Raw genomic sequence first — 15501 nt, forward strand, 5'->3', positions numbered from 1 at the left:
TCACATATCTATTCAACACAGTTTATAAAAAAAGTAAAGAACGATTTATAAATAGCACTGAAAATTAATACACACTTTTGCTATTAAAGTTTTCACTCATAGAACACCAGGTGAAGATGATGATGATGAAGTAACTGAAGAACAAGTTACGAAGATTGTGTTAGTCGCGGATTCCTTGGACATTGCATTAGATGCCTCTGCCAGGGAAGATCCCGGGCTAATACGTTTGTGAAGCAATATGGGCATTTCCATTCGTCCAGGCCAAGAGCTGCAAATCAAATATGCATAAAATAATAATGTAGAGGGAAAAAGATGGCAGAATTGTAAATACCATAAGTAAACGATATAGATGATAATATTTTTTGCCCTCCCAACCACATTTAATATACATATTTTGGAATTGAATTTAAATTGTGTACGCTACGACTGTGGGTTTTTTTTCAACATATCTTTACTGAGTATTGAAACCAAATAAGCAATGTTCGAATGATATTCTAACTCAGAACCAAAAAAAATTTAATCAACTTACGGATGCAGTTCGCATGATAATCGCTCTCATCAGTTCGTAGCGCGGCGCCGCATTTCTGACAAGCTTTCCATAGACCTTCACTCATAGAGCACTCCTCTGAAATCACATGATACAATGAAATGTTGTTACTGAACAGAACAGTTTAAGTTAGGCTCCAAGCAGAGTTATATTCAGAGATTTAAAAAAAAATAATTATTTGAGTTCAGTATGTTTTTAAAACTTGCAAAGTGGAAAAAAAGTAGCGGTGGATTCAAAACCAGTTCTTCAATTAAACCAAAATGTGGAACCTCTGATTATTTTTTGTAGAATTTGTTGAATAAGACCTAAGAGATTTATTTAAAGATAATAGGCGAAAGTCCACAGGCGATCGCTTACCATCAAACCACTTCTGTGTCTACAATATGAAACAAGTTAAATAAAAACACTAAGCTTGGTCGGTTATCAGCAAGCTTACAACCAGCTCTACATGTTACATATACAGGGTGTCCCACTGTTGGTATACTAAGCTCAAAGGAGGTTATAGTTTTGCATACGCTGAGTAAGTACGTAAAAAATAATTAAAAAATTCCAGACGCATTTTTTTTTCAAATAGATGAATTCTTAAAACTCTATGTGTACACCCATAACAAGCGAGCCGCCCAACTTTGCCACCAGCACGTGAGCTATCGTTTAAGATTATGTTTTCATAGATAAAATGCTCATATTAGAGAAGCGGTATATGCCGGCTGCGCGAAGCTAGAGAAGAAAACATGGATTTTCAGGAAAAATTTAGCAAAAAATTTTGGACGTAATTTTTTTTTAAAGTATTTTTTACGTGATCAGTGTATGCAAAACTACAAGTTCCTTCGCGCTTAGTATACCAAGAGCGGGACACCCTGTATAAAATAAAATAAAAAGCACAATTCCTCACCCAGTAAGTGTGTGTGAAGCGCGCGCGCTTCAAGCGCGAGGCGGCAGTGTGGACACCGCGCGAGCACGACGCAGCGACGCCAGTAGTGCGTCTCTAACGCAGCTGCACGCACGCGCCGACCGCACCACGTGCATGATGTACTGTTTTTAAATAACTGTTGTTAACTACCAATGATATTATAAGTAAATATGGGTAAATAGATATAAATTTATTAGACCAACACAACATAAAATCATCAAAAACGGCACACTAACGCACACACGAATAGATGTCAAAGAAAGATGACATGATTCAACTATCGTGAGTGAAAAAAATAGAATAAAAGTAAATTTTCGCTATTAATTAGTCAAATTGCATGCATTTTAATCACATGTACATACTTGCAAACCGGTTCAGGGGTTGTCTCTGTGCTTGCTTCCGTGCCGACCGCCTCATACACATCGAAATGAGTCTCGTTCACTTGTTGTCGTCTTCCTAACGAAATTATACAATTATTTATAGGAATTTATCTAAAAATAGATAATAAGAAGAACAATGTTATCACTATGAATACCTGGGCTATAATATCCACTCTCGTCCATTTGGCTGTGATCATCCAAGTGCATGTTTCTGACCCCAGCTACTAATTTTGGTGACTCTAGACCAGTATCTCTAAAGTAATCTGCTCTCAATTTTGGGGAATCTAGACTTCTATCAGAATCTCGTAAATCCATTCTGGAAAGCTGAGGAGAATCTATAGGCAGGGAATCCAAACTTCTGAGTTCGTTTTTAGAAGTTTTTGGAGAGCCTAAAGTTGGTGAATCTCTGTATTCTAGATGTAAGGGTTCATAAACTGTAGCTGGACGCTCTTTTAGGTTAGGCTTTGAGGTGTCATGGTCGTAATGTATCATGGAATGGCGATTCTCGAAGTTTCTATTTGATCGACGGTATATAACTTCTTCTGTTTGGCTTTCTTGGAAGTGGACCTGAAAAGAATGTGCTATACTTAATTTATTAAGTCAAAAAGTGACTTTACACATAGAGTATATAAGGTAATCTACCGAACCACAAAAGCTTGAAATTCAAAGCTTTTATTAAACAAGCTTTTTCACGAACACATTGTAATTTCTACTTATTTTTTCTCAATATTTGATACGGATGTTGGAAATATAATATTTAGTTAAAAGTTCGCTCACCTTCTCATTTCCAACAGTAGATGGTCGCGGCGAATGTTTCGGACTCACAGCGCTATCCAATCTCAACTTATTATATCCGGGATAATTAGTACTATCCTTCGACGGTCGAGTCGTTGCATACTTCTTAGTCGGTGTTTTCTTCAAACTACTCTTTGTTCTAGAAGTGGTAAAACTACCACTTAAACTAGATGGCGCTAGTGTAGCGCTGCTGGCGCTGGATTTCAACGTGTATGATGACGTAGCGTCCATGGAGGCAGTCATTCCAATGGAAGTAGACATTCCACTGACGGTGGTACCACTGCGGGTGGATTGTGCTGTGCTGGCTTCGAGCGTGGAGTCTACTGATTCGGTGCCGTTAAGAATTTGTTCTTCGGTGGGTGCTTGGTTTAAAATTTTCTGGAATTATCAAGGTTGGAGGATAGAATAATAATTTGTAACTTTTTATTTCGTTTGAATGGGGAACAAAAGAAAAAAATTACTTAAGCACAAATAATGTAATGTGTGTGTGTGTGTGTCAGTAATAGTCATAATATACATATTTACCTAGGAAGAAAATTTTATTGTTCATTTAAATTACTTAAGATACGTATCGATTCTACGTATTACATATTTTCAGAATCATCGATGAATAATCTGCTTTTTTGTTTGCTGAAATCACGCTGAAATAGACATCTAGCCTACCTGCATATCAATCCTATCAAACTGCTGGAACAAATGCCGATAGATCAAGTTGCGTCTCGTCACCGCATCATCGGGCGGTAGTTGCGCACGTACTACGCGCGGCGAACGCGCGTATGCCGCGAGGAGGATGCGTTCAGCCGCTGCGCGCACCGCACCTGCTGCGTGTTGTGCACCCGCCGCACCGCATTCGGCTAGGCGGCGGACTGTTAGCCCACTGCGTATGGTAAGTTAGTTTGATTAGATATATCGACGGGTATCGACCTATATTACATTTATTCACACATTTTAAGACATATAATATTCTTGCCGGTTCTTCTCCGTAGATACTGCTTTCCGAATCGGTGGTAAATGTTAAAAATATGTAATGGCGTTTCAAAAGTGCTTCTAGAAGAAGTCTAATTGAATAAATAAGTGTTTGAGTTTGAGTTTGAAATAATAGAGGAGTTGGTGTCATTGTTTTTATTATCTGACTAATAATATACAGGTTGAATTTCAACTAAACATGGTAGGCGAAATCCAAAACTATAAGGAATATCGAAAGCGCTGAAATAAATCATTAAGTCACAAGTTCGATTTTCATAAAAACAACGTTATCCAATTTTTGTAAAATAAATTAATAATAGAAGCAAGTCCTAGCCAAGAATCGAACCTATATAAATGAAAATAACACACCTTATATCACCTTATATACCATACTAGCTTTCCGCCCGCGGCTTCGCCCGCGTTTTCAAAGAAATCCCGTTCCCGTGGGATTTCCGGGATAAAACCTATCCTATGTCCTTTCTCGGGTATCAAAATATCTCTATACCAAATTTCATGCAAATTGGTTCAGTAGTTAAGACGTGATTGAGTAACAGACAGACAGAGTTACTTTCGCATTTATAATATTAGTAGATATGGATGCTTACACCAAACGATATTTAAACAAATCCTGGAAAATAATTCATACCTATTCTTGTCAGTCGATATTCCATGGCTCAATATAAGCTGTTCCAGCATTTGCAGACGAGACAGCGCTAACCTTGGGTGCATTGATGCCGCTACTGGTCTCACAAGCTGTTGTGGTATAATGTGTAAGCTCCTGGAAGATAATTTATTCTTATTACGGTGACCAAATAAGTTAATTAGTCTTAATAGTTTTATTGGAGTGAACTTTGCAGTCCCCTGGAATTGGGTTGCCATTTTTTTAAAGGTTAGGGAGAAAAGTATATCACAAGACAAGAAAGGCTGAGAAAAAGGATGCGGTCTTACAATAATTCCTCTATATTATATTCCTCCGTCGTATAACAAATGTCAGAATAAAAAGTACCCTAAGTTACTCCTCATTAAATCGGCTATCTGTCAGTGAAATTTCCGTTAAAATCGGTCCAGAAATAAGCCAGAACAAATAGACAGGCAGAAAAAATTGGGAACAATTACAATTTTGGTATATGTACCGTGTATGTGTCGCAGTAAGATAGACAAGGCCGTCTATCTTACAGTAATAAATACGAAATAAATACGAAAGCGATCCATTACTATCTCACTAGGAATATAGTTATAAAACCGTCCAAGTTTAGTGATATATTATGTACTTATACATATAAATATTTCTAGATTAAAACAAGATAATTACATCCATATGCATATAGTAAAAAGGTTAATATTACAAACGACACACCATTTTTTTTTTTTTTTTACTCTAGATAGGGAAGCGCTTGACCACAATCTCGCCTGATGGAAAGCTGGATGCGGTCTAAGATGGTACGCGCTTCCCTAGTAGGTACCGGTTCACTCTTCGCTTGAAGACCCCCATATTGTACTCGTCGGGGAACACAGATTCAGGAAGCGCGTTCCAGTCCCTCGCGGTTCGGATGAAGAATGTGGAATCGAACCGCTTAGTCCGGGTACATGGAACGTCCACCATATGGCGATGCCTAGAATCTGTGCGCCTCGACGATCGATGGAAGAATGAACCAATTTTATTATTGGTATGGATAGAGATATCACCTGACGTGTGGACAGTCGGCCACAGTGAGCACGGTGTGCTGCGCGGTGGAGTGCACGCGCGGGGCGGGGTCGCCGCACGCGCGGAGTAGCTCTGGTAGTAGCCGCTCCAAGCAACGCCCTACTTCTGCTGCACATACCCTGGGAAAATAGTGAAGACTACTTTTAGTATTGAATAGAAAGGGTAAAGCCAAGTGGACTTAAAGGTAGTTATCGTGATTGTCCAAGACAAAAATAAAAAATCGTAGATCAATCCTAGCAAGTCAATAAAACAAGAATCATTTAACATGTTGATGCATTAGGGCAGCATTAAACTTTAAATTTTTTAACGATGGATTAAACGCAGTTTTATTAAAGGCTAGGTAATTACAAAATTATAGTTCATTAAAAAAAAGAACTTTTCTCTATTACACGATCAAATCGACAAATCTGATTCGATCAAGAAAACTTACCGATCCGGCACAAAATCCTTAAACAGTACCCTAACCACTTCATTCGCTTGACTATAAACTGAGAACACTTTATCCCTCAGCGCCCTCTGTAACAAAATGGCGGCGGCTCTTGCAGTTTTGTTCGGAGACGTTTTGGTGCTCCCATTCGATGGAGAGGTTAGTTCAGCTCGAAGACGGGCTAGACCTTCTTCTTTATCCAAATAGTTTTTCGAGAAGAACTTTTCTACCTGTAAATTATGTAAGTGGTAGTGTAAGGAAAGAAATCAGGAAGCAAAAGCAAACTTATAGAAGAATTTAAGGTTTTATAATTCTATTTAATTATTCCCATAGCCTCTAAAGTTTAAAGTAATTTACTAATTTCATAATTTTCTTTTAGTGATTTTGAAACTTAAAAAAGAAATCTCGCTTCAGATAGAGCCTGGTAGAGCAATTCTTGATACTTAATAAACAACTAAAAAAAACTCAATTTAAAAATCGAATTTCCAAATGAGAAATGTTCAATAATTGTAAATCCATAATCGTAAAACATTGCCGCCATCTAATCATAATTATTCAATTTATAAATTATACATTAATTTAAATTAAATTTAACTTACAAGAGGGTATCCAAAAATAAGTATAGGTAGCGCGGCCTGCTTTCGTTCTCTCTCATTCAGCTTGTGGACGGCGCGCGCGTGAGACGTGCCCGTTGCACTGCCTTCCTCCTCGCGAGTATCACGTAAGTATTCGTTGGTGTGCGAACTAGAATTATTATTGGAATAAATACAAAACAGTACGCAGAAAATATGATTTTACTAAAATACACAATACATGATATTATTATATTATGTAGTATTACAGAAGAATTTAAGGCTATTTAATCTGTGAAAATACCTAAAAAAGCAAGCACTATTGTGTTATTAAAGCATTATACCTCCTATTCTAGCGAAATTTAATACAGTTTAATAAATATGATTGAATGTATTTTATCAAACATACTGTCTTAGAGCTGGTAAAAGTCTTTCCTCGTACGCTTCGAAAGTTGATCTCGGACCGGCACTTTTATTTCTTCTTCGTATCAAGGAACCTGCAAAGCAGAAATTTAGAAATTACCATTTTTTTTTGGTTCATAAATTGGAATTGACACAAACAGCCTTAAATATGTATTTATAAGAAATTACTGTTATTTATGAAATGAAATGAAATGAAATGAAATGTATTTATTGCCACAATAATTTGGATACAAAAAAAACTTAAAATCTACTTAACCTAATAACAAAATTGAAAATAAAAATAAACAAAAATAAGAAAATAAAATAAAAGTATTTTTGTGGCAAAAGGCCCAGACTCAGCTATGCTGTTTGACTCGAGAGTACTTACTACAGCGCTGATTTTCAGTCTGGCCTTGGAGTTGAGGTTCGCCGCCAACAATCTGCCTACGTAATTATCTACTATATACTTATATATATATATATTATAACAACGGAAAAACAATACAATAAAAAGGAATCGTCAGTTCACTACTATGTTACGTTCACATATTATACATAATACCACAAATACATATTCAACGCTAAAGAGGTTGAGTTTTTAATTATCACCACTAATCTGTTTTTTTATTAAAAAGATCTTGAGTTTTTTTTTAAAAGTTACATATGCCATATCTAATCTTAGTGGGGGAGGGAGATCATTCCAGATTTTAGTGGCAGAAAACTTAAACCCTCCTCTGAAACCTGTAGATCGGTGTTTTGGAATGGTCAGTTTATTATCTGCTTTACTTCGTGTATTTAGTTCATGCGAATCTTTAGCCCACGACAGTTTCTCATACAGGTAAACAGGCTTACCAGTTCTAATAATCTTAAACATTAGGCCCGCTAGATGAAGCTCTCGTCTTCCCTTCATCTTTAAGATGCCCTTTTTATTGAGGTACGGTGTAATATGTTCGCGTCTCGGTATACCAAAACAGAAGCGGGCACAAGCATTTTGGACGCGTTGGATGGCGCGCTCGGTTTTACCGTAGAGTCGTTTTTAAATCTTTATGTCAGTATTCTGTTCAGCCGTTCCACAATATACAGACATTCAAACATAAAAAACTGTCACACTATAACATGAATTATTACCATTAGCAGCGTTAGGAGTGATGCTCCTCCGTGGACTGTCTGTCTCTTTCCGCAACTCTTCTTCTTCTTTCTTCTGAACGTCTACTTTCTCTTCTTCTTCTTGTGCTATTTGTATAACTTCTGGCTCTGGCTGTGGGTCTTCTTGTAGAATGTGGACGGGTGACTGGAAATTTAAAATAGGTACTACTAAGTTCCAATTCATACAGTTTATTCGAATGGGCTACGTAAATATGACTATCATTTTTTTAATCGAAGTGTTTCTGCCTTCTCTAATAGCATAAATTTTGAATTCTGTAAGCTAATTTGTAAGTCTGTCAGATTTATTCAATGCAGTTAAGCAAATAATCTAGTTTCGATATACATATACTCATACTGTCCCGACTATTGAATAACAGAATAAATTTTTTTATTAGATGAACTGAGTATAATTTTTTTTTATTAAAATTCAGGCGAAGCCATAGATACTGTAACATAACTCTAATAAAGTCAACCAACTCACAGCAGAAATATGGTCCGGTTCATCCAGCCCATTGAACTGGTTATCTTCATGTTCTATCGGTGGGACTGGGGACGGGATGTCCAGGCTCATGGCACCGGCAGCCACGGATGGGGACAGGTGGTGAGAGAAGTCGTACGCTTGTGGCATTGATGAGTCGTTTCGGGAGTCCGGCTGTATGCAACATAATAACTTTAAATGTTATGGTTAATGGAATTTGGACAAAATAAGTTCATTTCATTTCATTTCATTATAATAGGTACCATATAGGGTATTAAGTGCTTTGTTTTAACGTATATGCCCTGTGTATTGACTCTTTGTGTATTAAATTTATGTAACAGCAGCTAGAGCCGATACAAGAGAGGTGCTATTTTTTTGTTTCTTTAAATTATCTTCATTATAGTTTAATAGAAAATATTGCACCGTAATCTTTAAATTCCTGTTATTATTATTTTTTTTCAAAACAATTTGATTTGTAATTGCATTATTTTACAAAGTATAAGATTTTACAGATGTTTTTTATGCAGACTTCCAGACTAGGTTTTATTAAAATACATTTTAAAATATTTTTAAAATACTTAGAATTTTGCATTCACTCAATCCACACTGACATAATTGCATTGAAGGTTTATACTTTATTCTTTCAAACCTCACCCCATCATATTCAAACAGTCTCAACAACTCGGGATCCTCCTTAACCCCCACTAACGCATCCGCGATCCTATCACGCATGCGCCGCGCGAGCTCGAAGTCGTCCCGTGCAGCTGCGGTGCGCTTGCGCAAGCGCCAACGACCAATGCGGATACCGGCGGCTGCGAGCGCAGAGCCCGCGGATTTGAGACGTCTGGCGTATTCGAAACGCTCCTCTGGAGTGAAAATAGATGAAAAAAACATGTTATACAAATGTAGATAAAGGTTCGGATATGGAAACAGAATATGTTGAAATAGTTAAAGATAGAGAATCAGGGAAGAATTGAATAATAGACATAGACGAAGATATTGCAAAAGGCAAAGATTACGACGTAGATTTACATAGTACATAATATATAAACGTGGCCGCGCTCCACTTGGGCCGGAACTATTTAAACGTAGATATATAGGTAAGTAGAGACATAATATGACGCTGTAGATATAGTAATAGACAGTAATTATTAAATATGTAGTTATAGACGTAGAAGTAGTAATAATCGATTAAATATGGACGTATGGAAGTACTCTTAAACTACAAAGTTTCATTTTAAGCAGAAGATAATCTAAATACCTCTAATAAAGAGCCTATCAATATGATAGTCAGTCAACTAACGGTGGTTTCAGATTCTATAATAAGCTTACCAGCAACAGCGACCCGTTTCTTTTCATCCAAGTTCCTCACCAAGTCAGCTATTTCATTATCAACATACATAATAAATGCTAGATCGTCATATGGAGAGAAGCTGACTTCTGCTTTAGCTGCTGGACTGTTTTCTGCTTTGTTTTCTTCTTCTACTTCATCTCCGAGCACGTTTACTGCCATTAATGCTACCTGCAGAACATCATCATCATCACTATTGTTTTACTATGAAACAAAGTTTTATTTTTATGGCATCTTTAAAGTAGCTACCTAATTAATGTTAATTCCCGATTCATGAAGTTATATAAATAAGTATTCTTAAATGATTGGCGTTTATCAAATTGACTGAGCCATTTTTAGCAAGGAGAAGTATCCATCTTGATGATAAATAGTTCATATTGTAATTGTTTAAAAGCGTTGCTCAAGAATGTAATATTTTTTATCAATTAGGTGAGTACGTAATATTGATTAGTTTTATCGAACACATTTAAAAAATCTAATTATTTTTATTTTAAATTACTTGTCTTTTACCTGGTCATCTTCTTTAGCTGGTGGATGTGGTCCAGACAGTCTGAGCTTCACGAATCTAGCTACAGTTGGTTCTGGAAGTGCTGCTGATCTGTAATAATCCATACTATATATTATTATATTATAAATGCGAAAGTAACTCTGTCTGTCTTTCTGTTACTCAATCACGCCTAAACTACTGAACCAATTTACATGAAATTTGGTATGGAGATATTTTGATACCCGAGAAAGGATATAGGCTACTTTTTATTGCGAAATATGTACCACGGGCGAAGCCGGAGCGGACCGCTAGTTTATAATAAATTAAATGAATGAACTGCAATAAAACTCCACACTCGCTGAGTTATACAGCCAACTTGGTGGATTATGGCCATTTATGACCATAAATAATTAAGAATGCCTGTGTCTTCCAGTGGAATATTTATATAGTAATGAAAAACTGTTGTAACTTGTAAGAACACAAATTTGGATGATAGAGAGACATGGTAGAGCTATATTATTAGTCATATACTAGTAGAAGAAGTAGTAATGACTAATGACGAGAACAACAAGTACACAGTTTTGCGCCCTCACTATCAAGATCAATATTTCCATCACGATCTTATGCGAAATTTAAGAAGCTTCAATTATATCCTACCTTAATTCCCTCGTCCTGGCTTGGGGTGCGGGTCTCACGAGGGTGACTCTGCCCACGCTGGTGTAGGTGGCTCCGCAGGGGGTCGCAGCGCCCTCTGATAGGAGACCACCAGATACCAGCACTTCTACGCATGCCGCTAGAAAACCGATCATTTAGAACAATATGAAATAAAACCTTTATTACATAAGAAGTTAGTAAAATTCCATGCTACCAATTTAAAATGATATACAGAAAAACACCTTACGCCCTGCCACAGGAAACCTTAAACAAAAATCCCTCTGTCTAAATAAGAAGCTTCAAATATATTTAGCGCGTAAGCACCATGTTAGAATTTTCTATTATCCCGAACAAAAGTAATAGAATCAGAAGTTTTTCTTTGCAAAATTATTTCTTACTGCTTGCCTTTAAAATTTTAAACAACATACACCTCATCATTTCCAACTTCAACAGTTCCAAATACCTACCTAAAGATAAATTATGAAAAAAAAAATGTGTGCGTGTACTAGTGTACACACGTAAGAAGTGAAACTTCTTTATGACTTTATTTTTCAAAAAATAATTTACTATATGCAACTTTACAGAAATACGTCGAATCACGCGTGGTAGGGATAAGAAAAATATGGCGCGTAACGGAAAAATGTCACGCGTAACGAAAAAAATGTTACACTCAATTTTTTTCCAACCCCGATAAAGAAGTTTCACTTCAATTACGACCATTTCCAATTCCATAAACCAAAACTCACGTATAAGCTGATGATGAGCAAGCAGCTGCAACTTGTGTATACTGGTAACCGCAGATAGTCGAAGGAGGAGCTCGTGGGGCGGAGGCCCGGCGCTCCGCCAGCCGCGGACGGCGGGCCCTTGGGAGTTCAGCTCGCATGCTGGGTACGAGCTGTCTTCACCTGGGAAGCGTATTTGATAATTAGTTTTATTATAGCATTCGTTAATAAATAAGAAATTTTAAAGAATAGATATAAAAATCGAACAGGTAAAGGCATATAAATGTTGGAATAATTGGTTTCTTTCTTCCTTTCTTTTTTATATAGGTAAGAGTAGTAGAGCATAGTAATTTTTTATAATAAATAGGATATTAATTAGTGTTTGATTTGCCTACGTGAGTATTATACGTAAAACTAAATATGTACTATCTTAACTACTTTACTTATAAACTTGAGCAGATTTTAAACGGGATTTATTCATAACTAGCGGTCCGCCCCGGCTTCGCCCGTGGTACATGTTTACGTTTTCTCTACATAAGAACCATTCTCGTACTTCAAGGAATATAATAAAAAAAGAATTATCGAAATCGGTTCAGCCGTTCTCGAGTTATGCGCTTACCAACACATTTTGCGATTCATTTTTATATATAAGAAGAAGAAAAGAAGATGTTATTGATTTTATTTTAATCTGTAAGAAACGGTCTGCTATATTGTGGAAGCTGGCAAATTACTTTTAAAAAATATTGCAGATTATTGCGATTTAATTAATCAACTCTACCGAAAAACTACCAGGAGCTATAAAATTATTGAATGCTTAGAAAACTAAAATGAATTCACGGTCTGCTGGTAAGTGTTATAATATTTCAAAAAAGACCACAAGCTTATTTATTTGCGTAAAGTTATTTGCTTAATTATTTGCGTTCGATGATGTCTATATACAATTTTATTTTTTCAACAATTTCTCTTAGAAATCGGCGGCTCCTAGCTGCTACTTACGCGTCTGCTACGTCTGGCTTGACCCGTTTTTGAGCCCATTTTTTTATAATTTACATGTAGTGTTGGTAAAATTACCTTATAATTTCGGTCGAGTATTTGGGCTAAATCGTAATAAACGAACAAAGAAATCTGTCAAATATAAGTTATTTAAATATTCCCCATATCTTTCGCCAAGCTTTTATAGCAATCGGCACCCCAATACATCTATACTAATCTTAATATGTACTAATATTATAAAGAGGAAAAGTTTGTATGTATGGACCGATTTTGATGAAATTTGGCACTGATAATCTTTAGACCCTGAGAAAGAACATAGGTTACCTTTTATTGCGAAATATGTACCACGGGCAAAGCCGGGGCGGACCGCTAGTCTATTATAATTTTATACATAACCTTGTGAACTAGAATCATAGATACAATAGATATTATAATAGATGATATCTATATAGAACCACGTATAGATATAGGTCGTTGTTATCGATCGGAAAGGCTAATGATAGTTTTAATATTTTATAAGCATGTAACCGAGTTCCTTTGTACGAACTTTGTGAAAGATACTTAGTCATTCTTACTTTGTTTTCTTTGTTATTTGGTTCTCTATAATAAAATGTCTGAAGGTAATTTTATCTAGATCATTTGGTTATTATAGCGATATAATTAAGTAGGAATGTATGGAAATCGGTATTTAGCACGACCTATAGCAAAGGTATTTGGAAAAACCTAATTCGTTAATACGCACTTGAGAACGTTAAATATACCTACCTATAAAAAAAATAACTGCCTCAATAGATTGTTCTTATAATTTTCAATGAATAAAATAGAATAATAGCGAAGAATACATCTATACTATATAATATTATAAAGATGAAAGGTTTGTAATTATGTATGTATGGTTTTCACACAAAAACTACTGAACCGATTACAATGAAATTTAGCACACATATAGAGGGTAACTTGGATTAACACATAGGATAGGTTTTATCCTGGAAACCCCACGGGAACGGGAACTATGCGGGTTTTTCTTTGACTGCGCGGGCAAAGCTGCGGGTGGAATGCTAGTTAACTATAATTGCAGCACGACAGAATAATTAGGTATTCAGTATCAATCAAAAACATCTCTCCATACAAACTCTCAACATGCTCGCTTTATTACTGAAATATTTCGAACATAATTTAACCCATTTCAATTCCTATAAATGAAAATTTAAAAGCAAAAAATATTTAAAAGCTATATAAAATGCACAAGAAACTTCGTTAGTCTGTAATCACTACCATAATTGCATCATTACACTTTAATTTTGTTTGAAGCAACTGCAATGCAGGTGTGGCTCAACGGTGAAATTTAAAATAAAATATCAAAAGTTCTTATCGATTTTAAAATGAATGCCTACACTTTATCATAATGATTATAGAGGATGGGAGAAGGACAACATAAGAGAGATCTAGAGTATTATAGTAAAGTCACTCGTCATGAACAAATAGAAGTAATATACATATTGTTTTATTTCAAAGCAAGTATGCACTAATATTTCTGTTAAATAATTATTAATATTGTTAACACGCTCCTGTTGGTCTTAGCGAGATGATATATAGCCTTCTTCCATAAATAGACTATCTAACACTGAAATAATTTTTCAAATCGGACCAATAATTCCCGAGATTAGCGCGTTGAAACAAACAAACTCTTCAGCTTTATAATATTAGTATAGATATAGAATACAAGGGTACTCAAAAACTGCTACGCCGTGCTACGCCATGCTACGGAAATATTTAGCCAAAATAAATAGTTTTAAATCCTTGCAAATCTTATAAAATAATAAATCACTCGTTTTCATTCGTCATCGAACATCAAAAATTATATATTTATTTACGATATGGGTATGGTGTCCAACTTCGCAAGACATAAGGGAATTTTTTTTTTTTTTTGGGAATTCTATACGCTTCTGGTACCTGGTACTTCTGGTACCTTATCAATTTAAGGCGGCATTATTTAACCCAGAATAACATTAACCTTGTCTATCGAACTATTGCATTATTTACTATTTATTTAATTTCTATTTTTCTTATCTTATATGCAAATTAACAAATTCATATAGTTAAACATAGTCTTCCACTATACATAAAAATCCGGCGAGTCTGTCTGTTCTCGATAAACTCAAAAACTACTGCACCGATTTTATTCAATTTTAATCTTTCTATAGCGTGCTTTTCGTGGTTTTAGACTACGTGGGCGAAGCCGTGGGTAGAATGTTTGTGATTAAATATGATAAAGCATCTTTTATGAGCAAAAACATATCTACGGGAATGTAAAACAAAAACCACAAAACACAGCGTCGAAATTATTTAAAAGAATTGCCATATACCTATGTACCAACACGTGGGTTAATCTAATAAGAATAATATTAAAAAAGTCTTCATTCATTCTAAGCTTTTGCTCTATTACATTTTATTTTCCTTTGAGATTTGTCCAAATCTCGATGCCGGATCTAAAGTATGATGCCGGTATAGATCATAATTGTATTTATGTAATGATAGAATATAGCCTAATTAATAATTATGTCTATCATAATTCATATGTATTTAAATTTTGTGGATAAATAATAATATGGATTACATTTTGAGCACACACGATCTTTGTTATATAATGGTAAAAAATTACAGGATTTGACTATAGAGCAGGCAATTCTTTATTAAATTTAAAAGCAAAAATGTAGAGTTACTTACTTGTTGCATAAACTACGTGGAACGGTATTCGTTTTGGCATTTTACTCTATCTTGCGACACGGAAAATTCTAATTTTCTCTTCCATATTTTTTAATGTTTTTTTACAATGTGTCAAGAAAAAGTGCACTTTATCATTTTATATAACTGTTAGGAATCACATCACTGCTTTCGGTTTTGTTAAACTAAGTAAAAATGTATAATATTAAATAAATAGGGGTGGAGGTGTGGACGAAGAAAGC

General features: G+C 35.4%; 1 protein-coding gene across 1 annotated transcript; it reads right to left on the minus strand.

Annotated features, from left to right (window-relative positions):
- Positions 1-112: 112 nt before the first annotated feature.
- On the minus strand, positions 113-15302 carry LOC149477172 (centrosomal protein of 104 kDa). The gene is made up of 20 exons (XM_089710853.1): positions 15263-15302; positions 11567-11725; positions 10824-10959; positions 10190-10277; positions 9661-9850; positions 8983-9194; positions 8332-8502; positions 7833-7995; positions 6707-6799; positions 6330-6484; positions 5734-5960; positions 5285-5422; positions 4245-4376; positions 3296-3509; positions 2615-3010; positions 1993-2404; positions 1820-1913; positions 1440-1579; positions 530-625; positions 113-268 (listed from the first exon to the last, which is right to left on the minus strand). The coding sequence occupies exons 1-20, from the start codon at positions 15300-15302 to the stop codon at positions 147-149; spliced, it is 3378 nt and encodes a 1125-aa protein (XP_089566979.1). The 3' UTR covers positions 113-146.
- Between the last annotated feature and the right edge of the window lie 199 nt (positions 15303-15501).

The sequence above is a fragment of the Colias philodice genome, chromosome 25, assembly GCF_061535455.1.
Source record: "Colias philodice isolate Cphi_HAF_F1 chromosome 25, ilColPhil1 Martin Lab GWU primary, whole genome shotgun sequence".
Taxonomy (NCBI): Eukaryota; Metazoa; Arthropoda; class Insecta; order Lepidoptera; family Pieridae; genus Colias; species Colias philodice.

Bases quoted from the DNA above. Each gene is read 5' to 3' on its own strand.
- LOC149477172 (XM_089710853.1), bottom strand. From the start codon at position 15,302: ATGCCAAAACGAATACCGTTCCACGTAGTTTATGCAACAA. The intron at 5,423-5,733 runs GTAAGTTTTCTT...CTATTTTCCCAG, and splicing joins AAGGATTTTGTGCCGGATCG to GGTATGTGCAGCAGAAGTAG. The intron at 269-529 runs GTAAGTTGATTA...TTTGATTTGCAG, and splicing joins TTATCATGCGAACTGCATCC to CTCTTGGCCTGGACGAATGG.